This window comes from Calypte anna, chromosome W (assembly GCF_003957555.1).
Source record: "Calypte anna isolate BGI_N300 chromosome W, bCalAnn1_v1.p, whole genome shotgun sequence".
NCBI lineage: Eukaryota > Metazoa > Chordata > Aves > Apodiformes > Trochilidae > Calypte > Calypte anna.
Window position 1 is genome coordinate 24,133,056 of NC_044276.1, and position 26,949 is coordinate 24,160,004.

General features: G+C 45.9%; 1 protein-coding gene across 1 annotated transcript in view; it reads right to left on the reverse strand.

The window, feature by feature from the left end:
* The window catches only part of DCC (DCC netrin 1 receptor), a 459,073-nt gene that overhangs the window by 94,900 nt on the left and 337,224 nt on the right, over nt 1-26,949 (reverse strand). The window contains exons 13-14 of the mRNA XM_030468363.1: nt 5,123-5,264; nt 2,485-2,595 (exon numbers count right to left, since the gene is read on the reverse strand). Of these exons, the coding sequence (XP_030324223.1) occupies nt 2,485-2,595; nt 5,123-5,264 (253 nt within the window). The remainder of the gene's footprint in view (nt 1-2,484; nt 2,596-5,122; nt 5,265-26,949) is intronic.

Genomic DNA, 26,949 nt, shown 5'->3' on the forward strand with positions numbered 1-26,949 from the left:
TTTCTCTCAGAATTCTGCTTATTTTATCATCCCATTGCCCATTCCAGACCAAGAGGTCTCCTGTAGCTCCAGGGCTTGCACTTGATTCCATGAGAAGCCACCTTGAGATCCCATCCTCCTGCATGAAGATCCTGATAATTTCCCCATTTTAAATCCCCCAAAAGCTGCATTTTTAGTCCCTCTCTTAAGTACACCAAGAGTTGATCTCATATCAGGCCATCTTTGGGTATTTTTAAGCAAATTCCAGGCTGGGATACATGAGCTGGAGTTGTAGATTCCCATGGACCAGGTTCTGGTCCACAAGGGGAGGATTCTTCATGGGATTTCCCTCTGAAATCACATTTCTTGATGTTAAATTTCTTGCTCTGTTCCCTTAGGGAGAGTTGGATTCCCCCAAAACCAGCTGTGACATCTCCTGGGATGCCAAATCTTCTCCCATGGCTCTTGGAGCCTCTTTCCATCTGAGCCTGTCCTTGGGGCTATTCCAAGGTCCTTAATTCCCTTATCAAGCCTGAAAACTGCTTTACATTTGGGTCTCTTTAGCCATCTTCCCAAGTCAGGGCTGGTTTTGCCTCATCCCATTTCCTTCCACCCTTTTTTCAATATAAATCACATTATGATTTATATTATCCCAAGCTTCTCAGGCTCTTCAAGCACTAATTTAGAGCTAACCTGGATCACCACCTCATCTGGCTAACAAATTCCATCTGTTCCAGGCAGCAATCAGAAACCTGGAGGACACCTTTCCAAAGGTGATGGCAGCTTCTCTTGTCACCTTGCTGAAGCTATTTTTCCACAGGCCCCTTGGGGACAGCCCTGCTTTTTATTTTTTCTTTGGAAAGGCCAGAAAAAAAAATAAAATTGAGGCTTAAAATAAATATTTAAACCTTTCCCAGCTGTCAGTAAAGGCAGGTGAGCTTTCCAGGGAAGCTTGAAGAAGCAGCTCTGTTTGGCTTTCTAATCAGTCCAACAAAACACACTAATTAAAATTAATATCCATGGGGACTTGACTCGGATCTCCAGGATTCTGTTCATGTTTTTTCCACCTTGCTGATGCAGGGAAAACAAAGAGAAAAATGCATTTACCAGGGCAGCAGAGCTGATGCTCCAAGCCCTGCCCTGCTCAGCTGCCACTTGCAGGATTTAGCAGGAATTCAGCACTCCAGAGGGTTTGGAGCTGGGACACGACTTGGAACACCCCTTCACCAGGGGTATTCATCATAACTGAGGATGGAAAAGCATGGAAAAAGGGATGGGACTGACTCCTGGCCACCAACCTCCATCCTGGGTACCAACCTCCATCCTGGGCACCAACCTCCATCCTGGGTCTCCACCATCTCTCCGTGCATCCACCAAAACTTCAAGGGAAAATCCTGGGCATTGTATCCCAACCAAACCTTCCCAAAGATGCTCCTTGCATCCTGCTGTGACTTCAGGATTTCTCTTCTGCAGCTCTTTACACCCTGACACCAGCATTTCCAGCCAAGGCACAACTGGAAAAGTGTCACCAGGCAGGATGTGACCTCAGGGCTCAGTGACACCAGGTCTGGGAGCAGCATCTCTGCACCTTGCTGAGAAAACCTCCTGGCATCTCAATTTTCCTGCTGGAAAACTGGGACACAAAAAAAGGCAGGAATTCTCCAATTTGCTTGGGAGATCCTAAGGAAATCTGGCCAGGCAAAAGGAAGGTAACATCAAGCCCTACGGCCCATTTCAACTGATTATTTATTTATTCTTTCATCCACTTTGCCTTTGATCCTTTTCAGGTGACTTATTTTGTTTTAAAAAGCAGAGCAATTTTCATCAGGTTCCCTTTATTTTCTATTCATCTCCTTTCTCCCACATATTTGCTTATGGATTGTCTGTGGTTTCCATCTGTCAGGCTCTTTGTTCCATTTGATTTGTGCTCTAATTTATTTTATTTTATTTTTTTTTTATTTGCAGGTAGACTTTTTCATTACCCTCCTTTTATTCCTTTGCTGTTTCAAATGTCCCAGTCTAACCCTTTCATTTCCATCTTTTTTTTTTTTTCCCTTTTGTGTCAGCATCTGCACTCTTCCCAGGTATCTCCAATCCCATCAGCTCCCACTAATTATTCAGCTTGCTTGCCAAGCTGCTTTTCTAACATCTGCAAATAAAGGAGACAGGATTGGCCCTATTTGAATATTTGCTTAGTGAATTGTTAGCATTCTTGGCAGTGTTTTCATTGTTTCTTTTGACTGCTGATGTTTAGCACCAAGGGATTTAGAAATTCCCTTCACCCTGGGCTTGCAAAAGGTGCTCAAGCCTGGCAGGGAATTCTTTGAACAAAGACTTCTGGCTCCTTGGTGAGGACAGAAAAACAGAATACAAGGCATGGGGGATCCAGAAGAAGGCAAAAAAATCATTCATGGGTGTTGAGACCCCAAGAATCTTATCACCCAAAGCTCCCAGGTTTTTGGGAGGTTTTGGGAGACAGCAGTGTTTTAGGAGAGCTGAATTTACCATCAAGATCATTCTCAGGTGTTTCTGCTGTGTACCAGTCCGAGGGGGGCCCTGTCCCATTCACTGTCATGGCAGCCACCTGGAAACTGTACTGGCTTCCTTTTTCAAGTCCTGGTTAAAAAGAAAAAAAAAAAGGGAAAAAAAAGGGGGGAAAACAAAAAAAAAGGTGAAATAAAAATCATAGAGAAAGAAGAAAGAAAAAACAAATCATGACAATACCAAAGTTTGCAATAGGCTTGGTGTAAAATGAAATTCTGAGTCCATTGGATTTGCCATATTTAAGGAAGGATCCAGAAAGACATGGAGAGAATCATGGAATGGTTTGGGTTGGATGGGACCTCAAAGCTCATCCATTCCCAATCCCTTTCCATGGGCACGGACACCTCCCACCAGCCCAGGTTGCTCCAAGCCCCATCCAACCTGACCTGGAACACTTCCAGGGAGGGCAAGGCTCCATCCCTCTGATCCTAAAGGATGGATTTGTGGTGAAATCACTGTTAAACCAAACTCAGGGCCAAAAACTTGCCAGATTTTTATTTGCTCCCTTGATGTTTTGCTGCTTTCTCTGGTGATGCCTTGGGTGTGATGCACGACCTAAGGTGCAATTTATTTTCACCCAACCAGAACCCCAAGCTACCCTTAGGATACTCATCTGGCTACTTTTCATTCATCCCAATTTTAGTTTTGACTTTTTATTGAGTGAGGAGACACTTCCCTCAAAAATCTTGGGAAAGACATCAGGACATTTGGAAATCCCCTCTGAGGAAACACCAGATGCTGACCCAGCGCTCTAAAAACCAAACCCCAACCATCCAAGGACACCCAAAAATACAGCTTGAAAATGCATTAATTAATGAAATTAAGTCACTGTTAAAATCACTGTTAAACCAAACTCAGGGCCAAAAACTTGCCAGATTTTTATTTGCTCCCTTGATGTTTTGCTGCTTTCTCTGGTGATGCCTTGGGTATGATGCATGACCTAAGGTGCAATTTATTTTCACCCAACCAGAATCCCAAGCTACCCTTAGGATACTCATCTGGCTACTTTTCATTCATCCCAATTTTAGTTTTGACTTTTTATTCAGTGAGGAGACACTTCCCATTGCAAAAATCTTGGGAAAGACATCAGGACATTTGGAAATCCCCTCTGAGGAAACACCAGATGCTGACCCAGCGCTCTAAAAACCAAACCCCAACCATCCAAGGACACCCAAAAATACAGCTTGAAAATACATTAATTAATGAAATTAAGTCACTGTTAAAATCACTGTTAAACCAAACTCAGGGCCAAAAACTTGCCAGATTTTTATTTGCTCCTTTGATGTTTTGCTGCTTTCTCTGGTGATGCCTTGGGTGTTAGGCACGACCTAAGGTGCAATTTATTTTCACCCAACCAGAACCCCAAGCTACCCTTAGGATACTCATCTGGCTACTTTTCATTCATCCCAATTTTAGTTTTGACTTTTTATTGAGTGAGGAGACACTTCCCATTGCAAAAATCTTGGGAAAGACATCAGGACATTTGGAAATCCCCTCTGAGGAAACACCAGATGCTGACCCAGCGCTCTAAAAACCAAACCCCAACCATCCATGGACACCCAAAAATACAGCTTGAAAATGCATTAATTAATGAAATTAAGTCACTGTTAAAATCACTGTTAAACCAAACTCAGGGCCAAAAACTTGCCAGATTTTTATTTGCTCCCTTGATGTTTTGCTGCTTTCTCTGGTGATGCCTTGGGTGCTATGCACGACCTAAGGTGCAATTTATTTTCACCCAACCAGAACCCCAAACTACCCTTAGGATACTCATCTGGCTACTTTTCATTCATCCCAATTTTAGTTTTGACTTTTTATTCACTTCCCATTGCAAAAATCTTGGGAAAGACATCAGGACATTTGGAAATCCCCTCTGAGGAAACACCAGATGCTGACCCAGCGCTCTAAAAACCAAACCCCAACCATCCAAGGACACCCAAAAATACAGCTTGAAAATGCATTAATTAATGAAATTAAGTCACTGTTAAAATCACTGTTAAACCAAACTCAGGGCCAAAAACTTGCCAGATTTTTATTTGCTCCCTTGATGTTTTGCTGCTTTCTCTGGTGATGCCTTGGGTGCTATGCACGACCTAAGGTGCAATTTATTTTCACCCAACCAGAACCCCAAACTACCCTTAGGATGCTCATCAGGCTACTTTTCATTCATCCCAATTTTAGTTTTGACTTTTTATTGAGTGAGGAGACACTTCCCATTGCAAAAATCTTGGGAAAGACATCAGGACATTTGGAAATCCCCTCTGAGGAAACACCAGATGCTGACCCAGCGCTCTAAAAACCAAACCCCAACCATCCAAGGACACCCAAAAATACAGCTTGAAAATGCATTAATTAATGAAATTAAGTCATTCATTAACTAATGATAAAAATTCCAGGAGAAAAACATAGGATAAAAGCATTAAAGAAAAAAAAAAACTATTTCCCTCCACAGCTACCACTAGCATCCTGCCTTTGTAGCACACAACACACGCTCCCTGCCAGCAAAGAAATCAATGTTCCCTTGAAGTGAAAGTCTATTTTATTCCCAGAGCATTTAATTCATCAAACCCTTGCAAGGCTGTACCAGGCAAACACTGACCTGTGAACAAGTACCAGAGGTTGTTTGGCTCCAGTGTTTCAATCTCCCCCCTGCGGGTTGTCTTGCGGTGTCGGATTTTATAGCCTGTAATAAATCCATTTTGAGTACCTGGTGGTGGAGGCAACCAGCTCACTTTGATGCTCTGGAAAAGAAGAGATATTATTGTTGACTCTTTTTTTTATTTTTTTGGTCTCATTTCTCTCCAAAAATAAGTGGTAAAAAAAAAAAAAAAAAAGGCTCCATTTTTCTAAGAGCAACAAGTCTTCGACTCGGTTGTTCTTGGGAGGAGAGAAATAAATCCTGTCTCAAATGATTCACAGTGGCAGAAAGAAAACTGGGCATTGTGTCTAGCAGTGGATGGCTATATAGACAGTGGATTTATACAGTAAATTGTCTCCCTTTTGAAGGATTTTCCATTCCACTAAAATACCCACACCACTAAAAACATCAGCTCTGGGGTTGAGCAGCCACCGTGACTTCCTTTTCAGCCCAAAGTTGCTTCTTTTTGACTCCAGGATACCAAGATCAACCCCAGCAGCTCTCAGTTCTGTGCCACTGGAATCCCACAGACATTCCTGCACCTTCTGTACATCCCTATAAAGAAAAGCCAAACCTCTTGGGAATAAACTCATTGCCCATCCCACACGTGAGTGAATTCTGCATCCACCAGAGTCAGCAACATTTTAATTAACCAAGACCAATCTCTCATTTGCTTCCTAAAGATATTCCTTGGTTTTAGGAGGGATGATGACTCCTGACACAGCCAAGCATCTATCTCAGCCACCTCTCTCTTTGCAAAAAGCCCTGGAGATCCATAAGCCCTGGAGATCCATAAGAAGCCCTGCAATCCATATTCTCTTGGATCTTTTCTTCCCCGTGGATGCTGGAAAGCAGCCATCAGGTTTTCCTTCCATCCTTCCCTCCCTACCACATCACTTGCTGGTCACAAAACCAGCAGTTTCATTTCTTCAGAACCCTTTTCTGAGGGATCTTATCAAAAAGGCTTTAGGAAATCCAAGCCAATGATATCAACCCAATCTCCTGCCTGAGGTGCTCAGGATGTCATGGGCACACGAAGCCTCCACAAAAGCCCTGTTGAGCTCTCCTCATCACACCATGTTTCCCCATGTGTCTTTTTGTCCTTTTCTTTCTTACAGCTCCCATCAATTTGCTCAAGAAAACCCCCACATTAACTGGGTTGGACTCAGAAGAAGATTGGACATCAACATTTTTCTGCTCAAACCCTCTGGGTCCTAGCTGGTCCTTCCAAGTTTCCAAGCCCTGGAGAGTTTTTACTTAGCGTGCTGGAAGGAATTCTTATAGGGAAAGATACACTTTTATTTATTCCCTATCTCACTCTGTGCTGGGTTAGGAACTGGCTGGAGGGCCGGGCCCAGAGAGTGGTGCTGAATGGGGCTGCATCAAAATGGCGGCCGGTCACTAGTGGTGTCCCCCAGGGATCAGTGTTGGGCCCAGTGCTGTTTAATATCTTGAGGGAGGATTTAGAGGAGGGCATTGAGTCCATCCTCAGGAAATTCCCAGCTGACACTAAGCTGGGGGGAAGTGTGGATCAGCTGGAAGGCAGGAGGGCTCTGCAGAGGGACCTGGAGAGACTGGAGAGTTGGGCTGATCCCAAGGGGATGAGGTTGAAGATTCCAAGGGCCGGGTCCTGCACTTTGGCCACAAGAAGCCCCTGGGGAGCTCCAGGCTGGGCAGGGAGTGGTTGCAGCAAGGGAGCTGGGAGTCTGGCTTGCCAGGAAGCTGAAGAGGAGGCAGCAGTGTGGCCAGGTGGCCAAGAAGGCCAATGGCATCCTGGGCTGGCTGAGGAAGAGCGTGGCCAGCAGGTCCAGGGAAGGGATTCTGCCCCTGTGCTCAGCCCTGGGGAGGCCACAGCTTGAGTCCTGTGTCCAGTTCTGGGCCCCTCAGCTCAGGAAGTCCCTCAGGAAGGAGCTTGAGGTGGTGGAGCAGGTGCAGAGAAGAGCAAGGAGGCTGGGAAGGGATCCAGCAGAATTCCTGGGAGGAAGGAAGGGCTGAGGGAGCTGGGGGTGTTGAGGCTGGAGAAGAGGAGGCTCAGGGGAGACCTCATCACTCTCTGCAACTCCCTGAAAGGAGGTTGGAGCCAGGGGGGGGGTTGGGCTCTTTTCCCAGGCAACTCTCAGCAAGACAAGAGGGCACAAAGGGTCTCAAGTTGTGCCAGGGGAGGTTTAGGTTGGAGCTGAGAAAGAATTTCTTTCTGGAGAGGGTGATCAGCCCTTGGAATGGGCTGCCCAGGGAAGTAGTGGATTCTCCGTGTCTGGAGATGTTTCAAAAGAGCCTGGTTGTGGCACTCAGTGCCATGGGCTGGGAACCACGGGGGGAGTGGATCAAGGGTTGGACTTGATGAGCTCTGAGCTCCCTTCCAAGCCAGCCCATTCTATGATTCTATGATTTTTCCAGCAGTGTGTTTCAGGTTTTTAGACAAAGAGGAAAGTCATCCCCATCACACTGGAGAGGTTTGGACCAAATATCATTTATTATCATCACTGGGCTGCTCAGTGCCTGCATAAACAGGTTATGGTGCATATCAAATTCATTATTACAACAGGAAAAAAAAAAAAATCAATTTTGCCTAGATACTGCCCAGTGATTTATTGTTACAATCAATTATCCATTTCCAAATCAATACTGCAGGTTTTCCCTGCTGACTCAAATATCTCAGAGTTGTTTGGTTTTTGGTTTTTTTTTTTTGCATCAAGGCAGAACAAACTCCATTTCTCAAACCAGAGAGAGCAATTGCTTTAAAAAACAGATCTGGTCACTTTGCATATTGAAATTACCTCCATAAAAAACCTTCACAGAGGAATGAAACCCCCTAGAGAGTGGCTTTAAAATATATTTCTGCTGAACACAACAACAAGAAAACCCCTTCTGCAACCCCATCCTGCAGCACTGACCCAAAACCAGGATGGAAGAGGGAAAATAGGAGCCAAGTTCTTAACTCTTGGATTATTCTAAGAGGTTGGAAAGGAGAAAAAAAAATATATGAAGCAGAAATTGGGAAGAAGTGGAGGGAGAGGAATGAATTCAGGGATCTGTTGTAGGTGGTTGGTTAGAGCAATGATTTGTTGGTTGAAAAATCCCACCAGAAGGGACAAATCCCCCTGGCCTCTCAACTTGGAAACTGCAGCATCCCCAACTTTTAACTGATTTTGGTGCTTCTAGAAAACTTACAACAAATCAGTTTGGAAAGAAATCCCATCCTTTGGAAGATCTTCCAATGACTGGAGTTTTGAGGGGAGTTTTGGGGGGTCCAGCATCATTTCCAAGCCCCAGGCTCCACTTTGTCAGTGAAGAAGTGAAATAAGTGAGCTAAAAGAGCTCATATTTTGTTATTTGTTATGTGCTGGTCACACTCCTTCAGAGAAGGGGTTCTTTCCACCCAAGGAAAAGTTTCTTGGGAATGGATTCAAACATTGGAGGAGCTTTCACCACTCATTGGGACCAATCAGCAACCATCCAAGCAACCTATGGATGCTATAATCATCTTGGAATTGTTTAAAAGAAAGCAGGAGACACAATTTATCCCTGCCAGGTTTTGGAGGGATATCAAGAATTATTGCAGCCTTACTGCTTCCAGCCTGAACTTGACACTCATTTGGTTTAAAAAAACCAAGATTTAGCAGAACTGAGTTTTTCTCAGCCCCTCAGCATCCTTTCCTCTGCCTTGAAGTCACCACCTCGGGCCCCACAGAAGCAAAGGGTTTGATGTAAAGCTCCAGGCAGAACAAGGAAGATCTTACATATGATCAGAGGGAAAAAAAAAAACAACCCAAAAAGCAGGTGAGTTTCTTTTCCAGAGCCACCTCAAGCTGTCACTGGAGAGGCAGCAGTTCACTTTCACCTCCACCTGGTCTCCATGGACACCAAGATGATGCTTTGAATCAAGAGGACTTAAAAGGTGACCCTTTGCTCCAGGAAAATCAATGCTGATGGTTCTGAGGGGCTCCTTGGCCTTTCTTCTGCTTAAGAGAGAGCTGGGATGATTCCTGCTCTAATCCTTCATGTTTTATCTGAGAGGTAACCAAGAGAAAAATTATTTCCTTCCTAGTGCACCAGGACTCTTAAGAAACCCAGAAAATGAAGCCAGCTTCAAGAGGATTTGAAGAACCTCTTAGTCCTGGTTGTAACACGTGGAAAACTATTGTGAAAAGCTCTGAACTGGTCCAACTGGAGCCTGGTCCTTTCCTTGCTCTGTGAGGACACCCTCAAGCTCAGCAGTGCCTCATTCAGGGCTGAAAATTCCCTGGAAATCATAAAATGAAACATTGGAACAAGATGCCCAGGGAGGTGGTGGAGTCACCATCTCTGGAGGTATTAAAAGAAATGGGTGGATGTGATGCTTTAAGATGGTTTAATGGTTAAGATGGTTTAATGGTTAAGGATGGTGTAATGGTTAAGGATGGTTTAATGGTTAAGGTGGTGTAGGACTGATGGTTGGACTTGATCTTGAAGGTCCTCTCCAGAGGATTCTATGATTCTCTGAAAATACAAGGATGATAAATCCCATGGCATGGTTCCTTATGATCTTCCTTATGATCAGAGGGGAAAAAAACCACCAAAAAACAGGTGAGTTTCTTTTCCAGAGCCACCTCAAGCTGTCACTGGAGAGGCAGCAGTTCACTTTCACCTCCACCTGGTCTCCATGGACACCAAGATGATGCTTTGGATCAAGAGGACTTAAAAGGTGACCCTTTGCTCCAGGAAAATCAATGCTGATGGTTCTGAGGGGCTCCTTGGCCTTTCTTCTGCTTAAGAGAGAGCTGGGATGATTCCTGCTCTAATCCTTCATGTTTTATCTGAGTGGTAACCAAGAGAAAAATTATTTCCTTCCTAGTGCACCAGGACTCTTAAGAAACACAGAAAATGAAGCCAGCTTCAAGAGGATTTGAAGAACCTCTTAGTCCTGGTTGCAACACGTGGAAAACTATTGTGAAAAGCTCTGAACTGGTCCAAGTGGAGCCTGGTCCTTTCCTTGCTCTGTGAGGACACCCTCAAGCTCAGCAGTGCCTCATTCAGGGCTGAAAATTCCCTGGAAATCATAAAATGAAACATTGGAACAAAATGCCCAGGGAGGTGGTGGAGTCACCATCTCTGGAGGTATTAAAAGAAATGGGTGGATGTGATGCTTTAAGATGGTTTAATGGTTAAGATGGTTTAATGGTTAAGGATGGTGTAATGGTTAAGGATGGTTTAATGGTTAAGGATGGTTTAATGGTTAAGGTGGTGTAGGACTGATGGTTGGACTTGATCTTGAAGGTCCTCTCCAGATGATTCTATGATTCTCTGAAAATACAAGGATGATAAATCCCATGGCATGGTTCCTTATGATCTTCCTTATGATCAGAGGGGAAAAAAACCACCAAAAAACAGGTGAGTTTCTTTTCTAGAGCCACCTCAAGCTGTCACTGGAGAGACAGCAGTTCACTTTCACCTCCACCTGGTCTCCATGGACACCAAGATGATGCTTTGAATCAAGAGGACTTAAAAGGTGACCCTTTGCTCCAGGAAAATCAATGCTGATGGTTCTGAGGGGCTCCTTGGCCTTTCTTCTGCTTAAGAGAGAGCTGGGATGATTCCTGCTCTAATCCTTCATGTTTTATCTGAGAGGTAACCAAGAGAAAAATTATTTCCTTCCTAGTGCACCAGGACTCTTAAGAAACCCAGAAAATGAAGCCAGCTTCAAGAGGATTTGAAGAACCTCTTAGTCCTGGTTGTAACACGTGGAAAACTATTGTGAAAAGCTCTGAACTGGTCCAAGTGGAGCCTGGTCCTTTCCTTGCTCTGTGAGGACACGCTCAAGCTCAGCAGTGCCTCATTCAGGGCTGAAAATTCCCTGGAAATCATAAAATGAAACATTGGAACAAAATGCCCAGGGAGGTGGTGGAGTCATCATCCCTGGAGGTATTAAAAAAAATGGGTGGATGTGATGCTTTAAGATGGTTTAATGGTTAAGGTGGTTTAATGGTTAAGGATGGTTTAATGGTTAAGGTGGTGTAGGACTGATGGTTGGACTTGATCTTGAAGGTCCTCTCCAGATGATTCTATGATTCTCTGAAAATACAAGGATGATAAATCCCATGGCATGGTTCCTTATGATCTTCCTTATGATAAGAGGGGAAAAAAACCACCGAAAAACAGGTGAGTTTCTTTTCCAGAGCCACCTCAAGCTGTCACTGGAGAGGCAGCAGTTCACTTTCACCTCCACCTGGTCTCCATGGACACCAAGATGATGCTTTGAATCAAGAGGACTTGAGAGGTGACCCTTTGCTCCAGGAAAATCAATGCTGATGGTTCTGAGGGGCTCCTTGGCCTTTCTTCTGCTTAAGACAGAGCTGGGATGATTCCTGCTCTAATCCTTCATGTTTTATCTGAGTGGTAACCAAGAGAAAAATTATTTCCTTCCTAGTGCACCAGGACTCTTAAGAAACCCAGAAAATGAAGCCAGCTTCAAGAGGATTTGAAGAACCTCTTAGTCCTGGTTGTAACACGTGGAAAACTATTGTGAAAAGCTCTGAACTGGTCCAACTGGTGCCTGGTCCTTGCCTTGCTCTGTGAGGACACCCTCAAGCTCAGCAGTGCCTCATTCAGGGCTGAAAATTCCCTGGAAATCATAAAATGAAACATTGGAACAAAATGCCCAGGGAGGTGGTGGAGTCACCATCTCTGGAGGTATTAAAAAAAATGGGTGGATGTGATGCTTTAAGATGGTTTAATGGTTAAGGTGGTTTAATGGTTAAGGATGGTTTAATGGTTAAGGTGGTGTAGGACTGATGGTTGGACTTGATCTTGAAGGTCCTCTCCAGATGATTCTATGATTCTCTGAAAATACAAGGATGATAAATCCCATGGCATGGTTCCTCCTAAACTTCCCCTAAGAAACTTTTTGAGGAAGAAGAGACCTTGGCCCAAGAGACTGAGCCAAAACTGAGCTGAACCTTCCTGTCCTTTCAAAAGCCACAGGAAATATTTTAATTTCCTCATTTTTCTGTTGAAGGAAACGTTGAAATATTATCTTGACATCAGACACCTCCTGAGTCTTAGAAAACCCCAAGTTCCTGGATGTCCAAAGACCATTTGTCAAGAATTCTCTGGACATAAATCCTTTGTCCCTACACATGCTTTTTTTCTGCATTTTTCCTCTTCCAAGCCCATCCTGTAGATTTTATTTTTCCCTTTATTTCTCCCTTTTTCCAGTTTGAAGCCCTCACCCCCCTTCCCACCTTTCCTGGAGCCCTGGAGGGAAAAAAGAAATTATTATATAGGCTGTGAACACCTCAAGTCCTTCTAGAAAAGTCTTAAAGCTTTGCAAGCTGAGGAGCAGAAGGGAGGAGGTTTGGATCCATCTTATTTTTTTTTTGTTTTGGCCCCAAGAGAAGGTGAAAAGAAGGGAAAAATTGGGAGGATTATGAAGATATCAAGACCTTTCCATCCAGTATTATCTCCTCGGGGTATTTTTCCCTTCTGAACTACATCTCCAACCTGCTCTTGTATTAAAATTGCATGATCAAAGATTTAAACCCTTTGATCCCCAGAGTCTTAGGAAATAAAATAAAAAAGAAAGTGATGGGAATGATACAGTGGAGAAAAACCATGAAGTATAAAAACAGCTCTGGGAAAGCAGGGAGGATGAAACAAAACCCAAGACAAGGCTTAGGAATTGGGAATCTCAGGCAAATTCTTAGTTCCAGAGAGAAAAACAAGGATTAAAAACCAAGAATGAAAACAAAAATCACCTTTCTTTTCTCTCTCTGCAGAAACTTCTAGGGCAAAGCTGCTTCCAAGACTCAGGGAAATAACCAGAGTTCAACCATGTTTTTCTGGGTGGCAGGACATGGCAAAAGAAGAGCTTTAGACCAACATTTAAAACCCTTTTTATGGCTCAAAACAAGTGAGATTCCTCCAAGTTCAGATACTGAACATTAACATCTTGTCTTATAATGGATAGTGAGAAAATATCCCAAAAAATTCACCTCCAAGGCAAGCAAAACCACCTTGTCCACCTGACAAACCCCTAGAAATCACCCAACACCTCCCAAAAAACTTAAGAGATACAGAACTGGATTTTTGGATCTCAACCAAGCAAGGGAAGGTTGAATTTCACCTTTCTCACCCCTAAGAAAACCAACTGGAAGTTCCCAGGTCCAGAGATCAAAGCCACAACCAATATTTCAATCAAGTTTTCAATTAGGAACCCACTTAATTGATTAGCACTTAGCAACCCCTCTAGTTGGTTATCACTTTAATATCTGATTATTCCCTTGCTGATTCCTTGTGATTAAGAGTTTAGAAAGCAAAGGGCACAATAATTTCCAAATAATTAGGTTATTAAGATTCAGATTAAAATCAAAATCTTGGGGTTATTTAAAAAGAAAAAGAATTCTATGGTAAATAATGGAAATTCAGCAATTGGACTTCAGCAAGGCCTTTGACACCGTCTCCCCTAGGATTCTCCTGGAAAAGCTGTCAGGCCATGGCTCAGCCAGGAGCACTCTGTGCTGGGTTAGGAACTGGCTGGAGGGCCGGGCCCAGAGAGTGGTGCTGAACGGGGCTGCATCAAAATGGCGGCCGGTCACTAGTGGTGTCCCCCAGGGATCAGTGTTGGGCCCAGTGCTGTTTAATATCTTGAGGGAGGATTTAGAGGAGGGCATTGAGTCCATCCTCAGGGAATTCCCAGCTGACACTAAGCTGGGGGGAAGTGTGGATCAGCTGGAAGGCAGGAGGGCTCTGCAGAGGGACCTGGAGAGACTGGAGAGCTGGGCTGATCCCAAGGGGATGAGGTTGAAGATTCCAAGGGCCGGGTCCTGCACTTTGGCCACAAGAAGCCCCTGGGGAGCTCCAGGCTGGGCAGGGAGTGGTTGCAGCAAGGGAGCTGGGAGTCTGGCTTGCCAGGAAGCTGAAGAGGAGTCAGCAGTGTGGCCAGGTGGCCAAGAAGGCCAATGGCATCCTGGGCTGGCTGAGGAAGAGCGTGGCCAGCAGGTCCAGGGAAGGGATTCTGCCCCTGTGCTCAGCCCTGGGGAGGCCACAGCTTGAGTCCTGTCTCCAGTTCTGGGCCCCTCAGCCAGAAGTCCCTCAGGAAGGAGCTTGAGGTGCTGGAGCAGGTGCAGAGAAGAGCAAGGAGGCTGGGAAGGGATCCAGCAGAATTCCTGGGAGGAAGGAAGGGCTGAGGGAGCTGGGGGTGTTGAGGCTGGAGAAGAGGAGGCTCAGGGGAGACCTCATCACTCTCTGCAACTCCCTGAAAGGAGGTTGGAGCCAGGGGGGGGTTGGGCTCTTTTCCCAGGCAACTCTCAGCAAGACAAGAGGGCACAAAGGGTCTCAAGTTGTGCCAGGGGAGGTTTAGGTTGGAGCTGAGAAAGAATTTCTTTCTGGAGAGGGTGATCAGCCCTTGGAATGGGCTGCCCAGGGAAGTAGTGGATTCTCCGTGTCTGGAGATCTTTCCAAAGAGCCTGGATGTGGCACTCAGTGCCATGGGCTGGGAACCACGGGGGGAGTGGATCAAGGGTTGGACTTGATGAGCTCTGAGCTCCCTTCCAACCCAGCCCATTCTGTGATTCTATGATCCATGCACATGTAAGATGATGTGCTGATCCCTCCCCAAGGCTGGCTCCCCATCACTGCGACAAATGAGGAAAAGAGGCAATAAAATAAGGAAAAGGAAATAATACATCCCAAACCCTATTAATGAAAGATTTCAGCTCCTGCAGCAGCAAACTTGGGAAGCAGAAGGGGAGAAAAAAAAACAAAACATCCCGAGAAATTTTGGAAATGAAAAGCCAGGACATTAAAGTGATAAAGTTTGGTAAAAAGGAAAATAACAAACCCACCCAGCACATCCTCATCTAACTGGAGGCATTTAGGTTATTATTATGCCTCCAGTTATATATCTATTTATATTGAAAGGATGCAAGATTTCTTCTTATTAAAAATTTCTTTTAAAATAATGAATATTTATATATATTTAGTATATATAACATATTTTATAATGAATATTAATTTTAATAATGAATATTAATTTGAATAATGACTATTAATGCTGCTAGAGAAATCTGCACAGGTAAGATCCTAAAGAAAAAGCAAAAATTAAGCTCCTGAGAACAATCACAAAGCTTTTCTAACTCTGGAGAACAAAATCTTCTTTTCTGCCTGATTTCTTTGTGCCTTAAATGCCTCAAGTGCCCATTAGATGCAATTTATTGAAGTTTTAAATACTTCTCCTCCCCCTCTCTGCCTTTGACCACCCGTGTTTAAGAAGGAAATCATCCAGGTTTGGCCACTTAATGCTTTTAATAAAAAAAATTCCTGTTGTTTTTTTTTTGGTTCCCTCCCCTATTTTTTTTTTATTTTTTTAGCATCTGCCTCTCACCAGACAGAGAAAACCAGGGGGAGGAATTAAAACAATTTCTTGGTGTTTTCTCTGCCTCAATCTCACTCCAAAGCATCCTCATCCACAAGGATAAAGCTGGAAAAAATCAGGGACAAGCCCCACCTGCCCCAAAGGGTGCAGGGATTTGATGAAACCCCCCAAATACCTGAATTTGGGGCTCCAATAACTCCATCCATCTACCCATCCATTCCTCACTCCATCCATCTATCCCTCCCCATCCATTCCTCCATCCCTTCATCCATTCCTCCATCCATCCATCCTTCCCTCCATCGATTCCTCCATCCATCTATTCCTCTGTCTATCCATCCCTCCATCTTTCCATCCATCCATCCCTCTATCCATCCCTTCATCCCTCCATCCCTCCCTCCATCCATCCCTCCATCCATCCATCCATCCATCCATCCATCCATCCATCCATCCATCCCTCTCTCCATCCATCTATTCCTCTGTCTATCCATCCCTCCATCTTCCCATCCATCCATCCATCCATCCATCCCTCTCTCCATCCATCCATCCATTCCTCCATCCATCCATCCATCCATCCATCCATCCATCCATCCCTCCCTCTCTCCATCCATCCATCCATCCATCCATCCATCCATCCATCCATCTATCCATCCATCCCTCTATCCATCCCTTCATCCCTCCATCCCTCCCTCCATCCATCCCTCCATTCCTCCATCCATCCATCCCTCTCTCCATCCCTCTCTCCATCCATCCATCCCTCTCTCCATCCATCCATCCATCCATCCATCCATCCATCCATCCATCCCTCTATCCATCCCTCCATCCCTCTATCCATCCCTCCCTCCATCCATCCCTCCATTCCTCCATCCATCCATCCATCCATTCCTCCATCCATCCATCCATCCATTCCTCCATCCATCCATCCATTCATCCCTCTCTCCATCCATCCCTCTCTCCATCCATCCCTCCATCCCTCCCTCCATTCATCCATCCATCCCTCCATTCCTCCATCCATTCCTCCATTCATCCATCCCTCCATCTATTCCTCCATCCATGCACCTATCCCTCCCTCCATCCATTCCTCTATCCCTCCATCCCTCTACCCATCCGTTCCTCCCACCATCCATCTATCCTTCCATCGATCCCTCCATCCCACCATCCATCCATCCCTCCATCCATCCCACTATTCCTACATCCATCTATCCATTTCTCTTTCCATCCATTCCTCCATCCATCCCTCTATCCCTCCATCCATTCCTCCACTCATCCCTCCCTCCATCTATCCCTCCATCCACCCATCCCTCTATCCAAACCCTCCCTCCCTCCCTTTCAGTACAACCCAGACACCTTTTCAGAAAGAACTTTAGAAACCTCTACATCTCTCTCCCCAAACGAGCAGGACATAAAATTTCACTTCTCACTTTCCCCCCACAATAACACGGAAGAAATCTAAAGACACCTCTTAAAATAAACCTTATTCCTGCGTAAATTTCCCTTAGAGACCTTGCAGGTACTTTAGTTGTCTGTGTTCAAATAAAAAAATCAGGTTTTATGGGCACAGGAGGAGCTGTGCTGATATCCCACATGACAATCAAACATCCCACCCAACTATAGGGAAAACCCCAGCACTTAAACACCTTCCTAGGGCAACAGGGAGAGGCAGACATTGGAGGCAGCCCATTCTAATGTCTGATCACCCTCTCCAGAAAGAAATTCTTTCTCAGCTCCAACCTAAACCTCCCCTGGCACAACTTGAGACCTTTTGTGCCCTCTTGTCTTGCTGAGAGTTGCCTGGGAAAAGAGCCCAACCCCCCCCTGGCTCCAACCTCCTTTCAGGGAGTTGCAGAGAGTGATGAGGTCTCCCCTGAGCCTCCTCTTCTCCAGCCTCAACACCCCCAGCTCCCTCAGCCCTTCCTCCCAGCAATTCTGCTGGATCCCTTCCCAGCCTCCTTGCTCTTCTCTGCACCTGCTCCACCACCTCAAGCTCCTTTCTGAGGGACTTCCTGAGCTGAGGGGCCCAGAACTGGACACAGGACTCAAGCTGTGGCCTCCCCAGGGCTGAGCACAGGGGCAGAATCCCTTCCCTGGACCTGCTGGCCACGCTCTTCCTCAGCCAGCCCAGGATGCCATTGGCCTTCTTGGCCACCTGGCCACACTGCTGCCTCCTCTTCAGCTTCCTGCCAAGCCAGACTCCCAGCTCCCTTGCTGCAACCACTCCCTGCCCAGCCTGGAGCTCCCCAGGGGCTTCTTGTGGCCAAAGTGCAGGACCCGGCCCTTGGAATCTTCAACCTCATCCCCTTGGGATCAGCCCAACTCTCCAGTCTCTCCAGGTCCCTCTGCAGAGCCCTCCTGCCTTCCAGCTGATCCACACTTCCCCCCAGCTTAGTGTCAGCTGGGAATTTCCTGAGGATGGACTCAATGCCCTCCTCTAAATCCTCCCTCAAGATATTAAACAGCACTGGGCCCAACACTGATCCCTGGGGGACACCACTAGTGACCGGCCGCCATTTTGATGCAGCCCCGTTCAGCACCACTCTCTGGGCCCGGCCCTCCAGCCAGTTCCTAACCCAGCACAGAGTGCTCCTGGCTGAGCCATGGCCTGACAGCTTTTCCAGGAGAATCCTAGGGGAGACGGTGTCAAAGGCCTTGCTGAAGTCCAGGCAGACCACATCCACAGCCTTCCCCTCATCCCCCAGGCAGTCACCCGATGATAAAAGGAGCTCAGGTTGCTCAGACAGGACCTGCCCTTCCTAACCCCGTGCTGGCTGGGTCTGATCCCTTGCCCATCCTGCAGGTGCTGTGGGATTGCCCCCAGGATGAGCTGTTCCATAACTTAATAATCCCTTTCTGTGGATTGGTGTGACATTCCCCAACTTCCAATCATCTGGGATGTCCCCAGTGAGCCAGGACTGTTGGTAGATGATAGAGAGAGGCTTGGTGAGCTCTTCTGCCAGCTCCCTCACCACCCTTGGGTGGATCAAATATCCCTCATTTTATCCTGGTATATGGGATGTGCTTATTTTAATTTTTTTTTTAGCTGCAAAATAAAATCAAATTATTGAGGTTCTACCACCCAACAATTAATTTCTTACCAAAAGGGGAGAGAGAGGAGGCAGCTCCATCACCCCAGCCCAAGCTGATGCTTGTCACCATCCCTCTAAAATTGCTGAAAACAGCTGAATCAGCCCAAATTCCAGCTGAGTTCCACACGAGCAGCCAAGAGGCAAGGAGAGAACATTTTTCCTCCTTGTTTTCCACTGGACCAGCACAACAAAGCTGTAACTTTTAATCACAAAACCTGGCAGGGAAAGTGGGCTGGAAATAGAGTCATAAAGCACAGAGCTTCTGCCAGCAGCCAGAAGCCCAAAACCTCTGCATAACAACTCTCCCTAATTACATTTCTCCTCTGGAATGCCAAAATCAATAGGGAATTAATGGGGGGGGAGAGATTTAGCCAGAGCAGGGCACTCTGGAGCTGAGTAGGAAAAGTGTTGGAAGTCCCTAAATGTGCCACTGAAGGAGTCCTGGTCACCCCATGCAAGGGGAATTAAAGGCAGCTGTCACATCAAGGTGACAACCAAGGTCATCACTTGAGCAGCTGGGAAAAAAGTCCTCTCCTGAGAACAGAATGCCAGCCTGGAAGGGTTGGAAGGACCTCAAAGGTCATCCAGTTGGGCATCTCCCACCTCTGTGGGAAACCTGGGCCAGGGTCTCAGGATAAAAAATTTCTTTTTAATATCTAAGTTTTAGGCTTTTTTTTTTGACTTTCCAAGTTTCTGGTGACCTTAGCCTGGAGCTTTTACAGCAGCTTCCAGAAGGATTGAGCTCTGCTCCTCCAAAGAGGGAAAAGCTTGGAGTTTGTGAGCAAGGAGTAGGACAGGAGAGAAAGAGGAGACATCTTTGTTGGGACTTCAGAGCATCACAGTCTTGTGAGAGGTGTTCAGGAGTCTGGAACTGTTATACCATCCCCAGGTTCTCTCTGTTTGGACCTTCCAAGTCCGTCCAGTCCAACCCCAGGGACATCAGAATTGGATCAGTTTCCTCAGAGCCCTGGAATGACCTGGAATGGTTCCAGGGCTGGGGCATCTCCCACCTCTCTGGGCAACCTGGGCCAGGGTCTCAGGATAAAAAATTTCTTTTTAATATCTCATTTTTAGACTTTTTTTTTGGACTTTCCAAGTTTCTGTTGACCTTAGCCTGGAGCTTTTACAGCAAATTCCAGAAGGACTGAGCTCTGCTCCTCCAAAGAGGGAAAAGCTTGGAGTTTGTGAGCAAGGAGTAGGACAGGAGAGAAAGAGGAGACATCTTTGTTGGGACTTCAGAGCATCACAGTCTTGTGAGAGGTGTTCAGGAGTCTGGAACTTTTATACCATCCCCAGGTTCCCTCTCTTTGGAACTGCTCTGGGTGGGAAGGGACCTTTCAAGTCCATCCAGTCCAACCCCAGGGACATCTCCAACTGGATCAGGTTGCTCAGAGCCCTGGAATGGTTCCAGGGCTGGGGCATCTCCCAGCTCTCTGGGAAACCTGGGCCAGCATCTCACCACCCTTACATAAAACACTTTTTATACTTAGTCTGAATATCTTCAATTAAAACCCATCACCCCTTATCCTACCACTCCAGGCTCTGCTACAAACTGTCCCCATCCTTCTCCTAAACCCCTTCAAGTATTGAAAAGCCTCAAAAAGTCCAAGTGCATCCCCTCCCCCTGACCCAAAAAGGATCCAGGTCCAGAGGGTGAGATGTTCTACACATCCCTTTGAAGGAATCATAGAATCATAGAATCATAGAATTAGCCGGGTTGGAAGGGACCTCAGAGATCATCTAGTCCAACCCTTGACCCACCGGAGCAGTTGCTAGACCACGGCACTGAGTGCCACATCCAGTCTTTTTTTAAATGTCTCCAGGGACGGAGAATCTACCACCTCACCGGGCAGTCCATTCCATAGCCTGATCACCCTCTCCGTGAAGAAATTCTTTCTAATATCTAACCTAAACCTCCCCTGGCACAACTTAAGACTGTGTCCTCTTGTCTTGTTGAAGGTCGTCTGTGAAAAGAGTCCAGTTCCCACCTCGCTACAGCCTCCTTTCAGGGAGTTGTAGACAGCAATGAGGTCTCCCCTGAGCCTCCTCTTCTTCAGGCTGAACAGCCCCAGCTCTCTCAGCCTCTCCTCATAGGGCCTGTGCTCGAGTCCCTTCACCAGCCTGGTTGCCCTCCTTTGGACCTGCTCCAGGACCTCTACATCCTTCTTAAACTGAGGGGCCCAGAACTGAACACAGTACTCGAGGTGTGGCCTCACCAGCACTGAGTACAGGGGCAGAATCCCTTCCCTGGACCTGCTGGTGACGCTGTTTCTGATACAGGCCAGGATGCCATTGGCCTTCTTGGCCACCTGGGCACACTGCTGGCTCATGTTCAGTTTCTTGTCAATGCAGACTCCCAGGTCCCTTTCTGCCTGGCTGCTCTCCAGCCACTCTGTCCCCAGCCTGGAGCTCCCCATGGGGTTGTTGTGGCCAAAGTGCAGGACCCGGCACTTGGCCTTGTTGAACCTCATCCCCTTGGGATCAGCCCAACTCTCCAGTCTGTCCAGGTCCCTCTGCAGAGCCCTCCTGGTACCTAAATTTGGAAGGGAAAGTTGACCCTTCAAGGGAGTTCATCAAAAGCTGCTAGATTACACCATCAAATTAAAATAATTCAGGATTTCTTCCCATAAATAATCATTTTAGATAATACTCATTTCTCCCACAGTCCTGCTGAATAAGAGTCTGCATTATTTTTCTTTTAAACAAGGTCACTCAAGGCCACCAATTTTACTTGCTGGGCTTTAGCCAAAGAAATCTGCATAAACAGATGTGATTATATATATCAAAATGATATTAATTTGCACATTATGTGTTCCCCTTTCCAGAAAAAAACCCCACAGGGCCTCCTATAAAAGTGGCATGGGAAGGGAGGGCAATTCAGCCCTGATCACCAGTTTTGATTGTACAAAAGAGGTGTTTAAGAAAACAGAGATGAAAGGAAAACCTTGCCCTCTAAATGAGGGTAAGAAATTCTATATTATATCTGAAATACCCCTAATTATTTCTAGTTCTGTTTATTTGTTGATTGAATGAGCAACGACCTAGCAGAGAACACCCTGGGATGCTGGGAAGCTCTCAAAGCTCTTCTGATGCTCAATTAGAGATTTTTTTTGGGGGGTTGGGAAAGATCTTGAAGCTTCCCAGCTCCAACCTTTATGGGAAAAGCGTGGAGCTGAGGGATCTTATTCTTTGGGACTGAATAATACCATAAAAAAAAGGGATTTCTTCATTCTCCCACTTGGAAGGTGACAATCTGCTTGGGGAAGGGGAGGCTGAGCAACCTGAGGCTGCTTTTTTAGGGCTTGGCAAGAGAGGAAAGGAAAAGGAATTCTGAAATTCCCTAAATTAAAGGCTAAAAACTTTTTTTGGGGGGATTCCCTTCTTCTGAAATACATTTCCAGAGTTTCAGGGAGATTCCTGCTTCACTGACACCACCCCTGAGAGCACCCATCCAGCAGTTTGGGGCCCTTTCATTCCTGTTTAGTAACCTTACAGCTTCCAGTCATTTCCCTTGGCTCTCCAAATGGGCCCAACACCCTCAGATCATTCCAAAAAAGAGCACATCAAGCTGTGAGCCTCCCAAAGAAATTCTCAGAATCTCTGAGACCTCAGAAATTCTCATCCTGAATTTGCTGCCCTAAAGCTGGAGCAGCATTGGATGCCCTAAGCAAAAGGATGCTCATTTTTACTTCTCTCTTCAGCTGGAAGAATTCTGTTACTCTCTTTCACAACCCTATTATTATTTTTTTTCATTATTATTTAATTGCAAGATGTTCCTTGCTCAAAAAACAATTCCAGAAAAGTCATTAGAGCAGAGAGGGCTAAATAACAAAACCCCAAAGTGAAATCAAAACCTCCCAGTGCTGCAAAATTAAACCAGATCCAAGGAGAACTAAAGATGAGGGAATTATTTACACTTAGGAAGAGTAATTTCTCTCCCTGCCTGCTCACAAACCTGTTATTTCCTCCAGATCACTCAAGAAATCAGAACAAACCCCCTGTTCCTTCATGATTCCCAGTGTAAAGGTTGATGGAAATTCCCTCTAAAGTCACCAAGGATTTTATCTGCTTCATGCTGGGCAAGGATGGAGACTCCTTGAAGGTGACAACTTGCTTGGGGACACTTCCTACCAGTCAATATCTCTGGTCCAGAGGCTCTGAAATATCACAATAAAAGGGTGCAAACCCCAGGGCTGTGCTAAGAAGAGTGAACGACTCCTCAGATGGTGGGAAATAATATAAATAAATTTATTACTATTATTCTTAGCACTCTGTAGGTTGAACACCAGTCTAATTCAAGGCCAAACTGTAACAGGGGTCAGAAAAAAAAACAAAAAACAAAACACTGACAAAATAGTTGAAAGATTTTTACATCATTTCCAAATTCAAGAGGATGTTCTCAGCCTCCCACTTTGGGGAAAAGAAATCAGGGCACTGCCATAAAGAGATCATAGAATCATAGAATCATAGAATCCTTGGGGTTGGAAGGGACCTCGAAAGATCATCTAGTCCAACCCCCCCCTGCCAGAGCAGGGCCACCTAGAGTACCTCGCATAGGAACGTGTCCAGGAGGGTTTTGAATGTCTCCAGTGAAGGAGACTCCACGACCCCCCTGGGCAGCCTGTTCCAGGGCTCTGTCACCCTTACAGGAAAAAAATGTTTCCGGATATTCAACTTGAACCTCCTGTGCTCCAATTTACACCCATTACCCCTTGTCCTATCACTGGTCACCACTGAGAAGAGCCTAACTCCATCTCCCTGACACTCACCCCTTACATGTTTGAAAACATTGATGAGGTCACCCCTCAGTCTCCTTTTCTCCAAACTAAAGAGACCCAGCTCCCTCAGCCTTTCCTCAGAAGGGAGATGTTCCACTCCCTTCATCATCTTAGTAGCTCTGCGCTGGACTCTTTCAAGCACTTCCCTGTCCTTCTTGAACTGAGGGGCCCAGAACTGGACACAATACTCCAGGTGCGGCCTCACCAATGCAGAACAGAGGGGGAGGAGAACCTCTCTTGACCTACTAACCACCCCCTTTCTAATGCACCCCAGGATGCCATTGGCCTTCTTGGCCACAAGGGCACATTGCTGGCTCATGGTCATCTTCTTGTCAACCAGGACCCCCAGGTCTCTTTCACCTCCACTGCTCTCCAGCAGGTCAGCCCCCAACCTATACTGGGCCATCGTGTTGTTCTTCCCCAAATGCAAAACTCTACACTTCCCCTTGTTGAATTTCATCATGTTTCTCCCTGCCCAACTCTCCAGCCTAAGTCTCTCTGAATGGCAGCACAGCCTTCTGGTGTGTCAGCCACTCCTCCCAGCTTAGTGTCATCAGCAAACTTGCTGAGGGTACATTCTATACCCTCATCCAAGTCGTTGATGAAGATATTGAACAACACCGGTCCCAGTACCGACCCCTGAGGGACTCCACTAGTCACACACCTCCAACCAGATTCTGCCCCATTGACTACAACTCTCTGACTCCTTCCTTTCAACCAGTTCCTGATCCACCTCACTACCTGATCACCAAACCCATACTTGATCAACTTATCTACAAGGATGCTGTGAGAGACGGTGTCAAATATTCTCCTAAACCAGCTGGGATTAAAACACAACCCAAGTGCTGAACTTACTGAATGGTTTGGGTGAGAAGGGACCTTTCAGGGCCCTGATTCCCAAAAATCCATGTTCTGCATGTCAGGACAAGCATCATGGCAGTAGTTTTCAAGGCATATATTTATAAAGGACTAAAACTGTTTACTCTCAACACATCAAATGAAGAAGAAATCTATTTAGGCACCGATTTGGTTGTTGTGATGAGGAATTAATCTGTCAGTCTGAGGGCCTAATTGCAAAAGGAGAAGGATCTCTTGAGGAAAAAGGAAATATTAAAACACCTGAATGATGAGTAGCATCCAAACACCTCTCCTGGCAGGGCCAGAGGCATCCCTGCCAACCTGCTCATGGGGTTTTGAAGGATTTCTGACAAGACACAGACCCTCCTGAAGCCAAAATTTTACCTGGGGGGGATCTGGATCCTCCTGCACCTCTGTGGAGCCACGAGCAGAACCAGAGCTGACAACTTCACACCCCTGGAGGAGCCTGAGACAGACTGGAGGATGGCCAGGAAAGCCTGAAAACTCTTTATTGCCTCACTATTTCTCTCAGCTCTCACTTTTTCTGCTCCTTTCTCATTATTTTTCTCAGCTATCATTTTTTTCCCCTTTTTTTTTCCCCAGCCCAAGCAGTAACCAGCTAAGTGAACATTTTACAATGCCAAGAAACTGGGCAAACCCAGCTCAAGGCTGGAGTTTTACTGACCCTGTAAATATTAAAGCTGGAAGAAACCCCATCATTCAGGGGCTCCAAAGAAATATTACAGGTCAAAAAGACTTTTTCCCAGCTGGAAAAGCAGACAGCTTTACCATGCATTAAATCCTCTCTTATCACTTTGGATGGAGCCTATGATGTCCCTTCCTGGACAGACTAGAGAGCTGGGCCGATTCCAACGGGATGAGCTTCAACAAGGCCAAGTGCCGGGTCCTGCACTTTGGCCACAACAACCCCATGGGGAGCTCCAGGCTGGGCACAGAGTGGCTGGAGAGCAGCCAGGCAGAAAGGGACCTGGGAGTCTGCATTGCCAGGAAGCTGAACATGAGCCAGCAGTGTGCCCAGGTGGCCAAGAAGGCCAATGGCATCCTGGCCTGTATCAGAAACAGCGTCACCAGCAGGTCCAGGGAAGGGATTCTGCCCCTGTACTCAGCGCTGGTTAGGCCACACCTCGAGTACTGTGTCCAGTTCTGGGCCCCTCAGTTTAAGAAGGATGTAGAGGTCCTGGAACAGGTCCAAAGGAGGGCAACCAGGCTGGTGAAGGGACTCGAGCACAGGCCCTATGAGGAGAGGCTGAGGGAGCTGGGGGTGTTCAGCCTGAAGAAGAGGAGGCTCAGGGGAGACCTCATTGCTGTCTACAACTCCCTGAAAGGAGGCTGTAGCGAGGTGGGAACTGGACTCTTTTCACAGACAACCTTCAACAAGACAAGAGGACACAGTCTTAAGTTGTGCCAGGGGAGGTTTAGGTTAGATATTAGAAAGAATTTCTTCACGGAGAGGGTGATCAGGCTATGGAATGGACTGCCCGGTGAGGTGGTAGATTCTCCGTCCCTGGAGACATTTAAAAAAAGACTGGATGTGGCACTCAGTGCCATGGTCTAGCAACTGCTCCGGTGGGTCAAGGGTTGGACTAGATGATCTCTGAGGTCCCTTCCAACCCGGCTGATTCTATGATTCTATGGCCAAGCACCCACAGGTCAAAATGACTTTTTAGCACCAACCTGAAGCCAAAATCAACTTTTAACCTCTTGGGATTATTAGAAACCTCATTAAAATAAAAAAACCTAAAGATTGCTGCATCCATTTCAAGCTAAAACCCAAATTGCCTGTCACCAGCCCCACTGCCCTGTATGTCATATGCCTAAGGGAGAGTTTTCAGCCACATATGCATGAAAATAGCTGTTTCAGTCCCTTACCATAGGTGAAAACTCTATTTTTATTGATAAACTCTATCTTTATTGATAAGTTCTATCTTTATTGATAAGTTCTGTCTTTATTGATAAGCTCTATCTTTATTGATAAACTTGATCTTTATTGCTAAAAATTCAAGTTGATTTTTGGTGTTTAAGGAAAATCACCAGGTTGCTTCTTGTAGTATCCTGAAACATTTATTTTTTTTTTTGTTTGCTATTAATCACAGGACTGCAGAATGGCTTGGAAAGGACCTTTAAAGGTCATCTAGTCCAACCTAGAAGTTAAGGCTAATCTCTGGTATCCATTTTAGGGTTTTTTTTCCCCTAATATTTAGTGTCTTCTTCATTCTGTGACTCTTAGCCCCATCTACTCCATGGATTTCTCATCAAAATATAAACCCCTTAAAATAAAATATAAAGATTCTGTGCACTCCTGGTGTGCAAACCAGCCTCCTCCCAGGTCCAAAAGTTGCATGGGATGGAATATAATGTATAATAACCCTGAATAATTAATACCACTGCTCAGTGGGATGGCTGGGAGTGCAGCTGGTCCAGCATCACCTGGATGGATGCCTTGGGCTGCCTCCTGGCAGGGGCAGCTTCCTAAATCCATGCTAAATGACAACTTTAATGTTATTTTCCTGCTCTCAGGCTTTTAGGAAGAGTGCTTAGAATCTTTTCCAGTAGCCTGGATGGCTTTGTTACCATTAAAATCCCTTTGCCATCAGCCAGCTTTCATTGGGGAGCTTTTTGGGGTTTTTTGGTGCTTTCACCTGGTAGCTTTGCTTCCTCTCAAAGACAAGTAGAAATCCTCTTGTCCAGAGCATGGAAAAC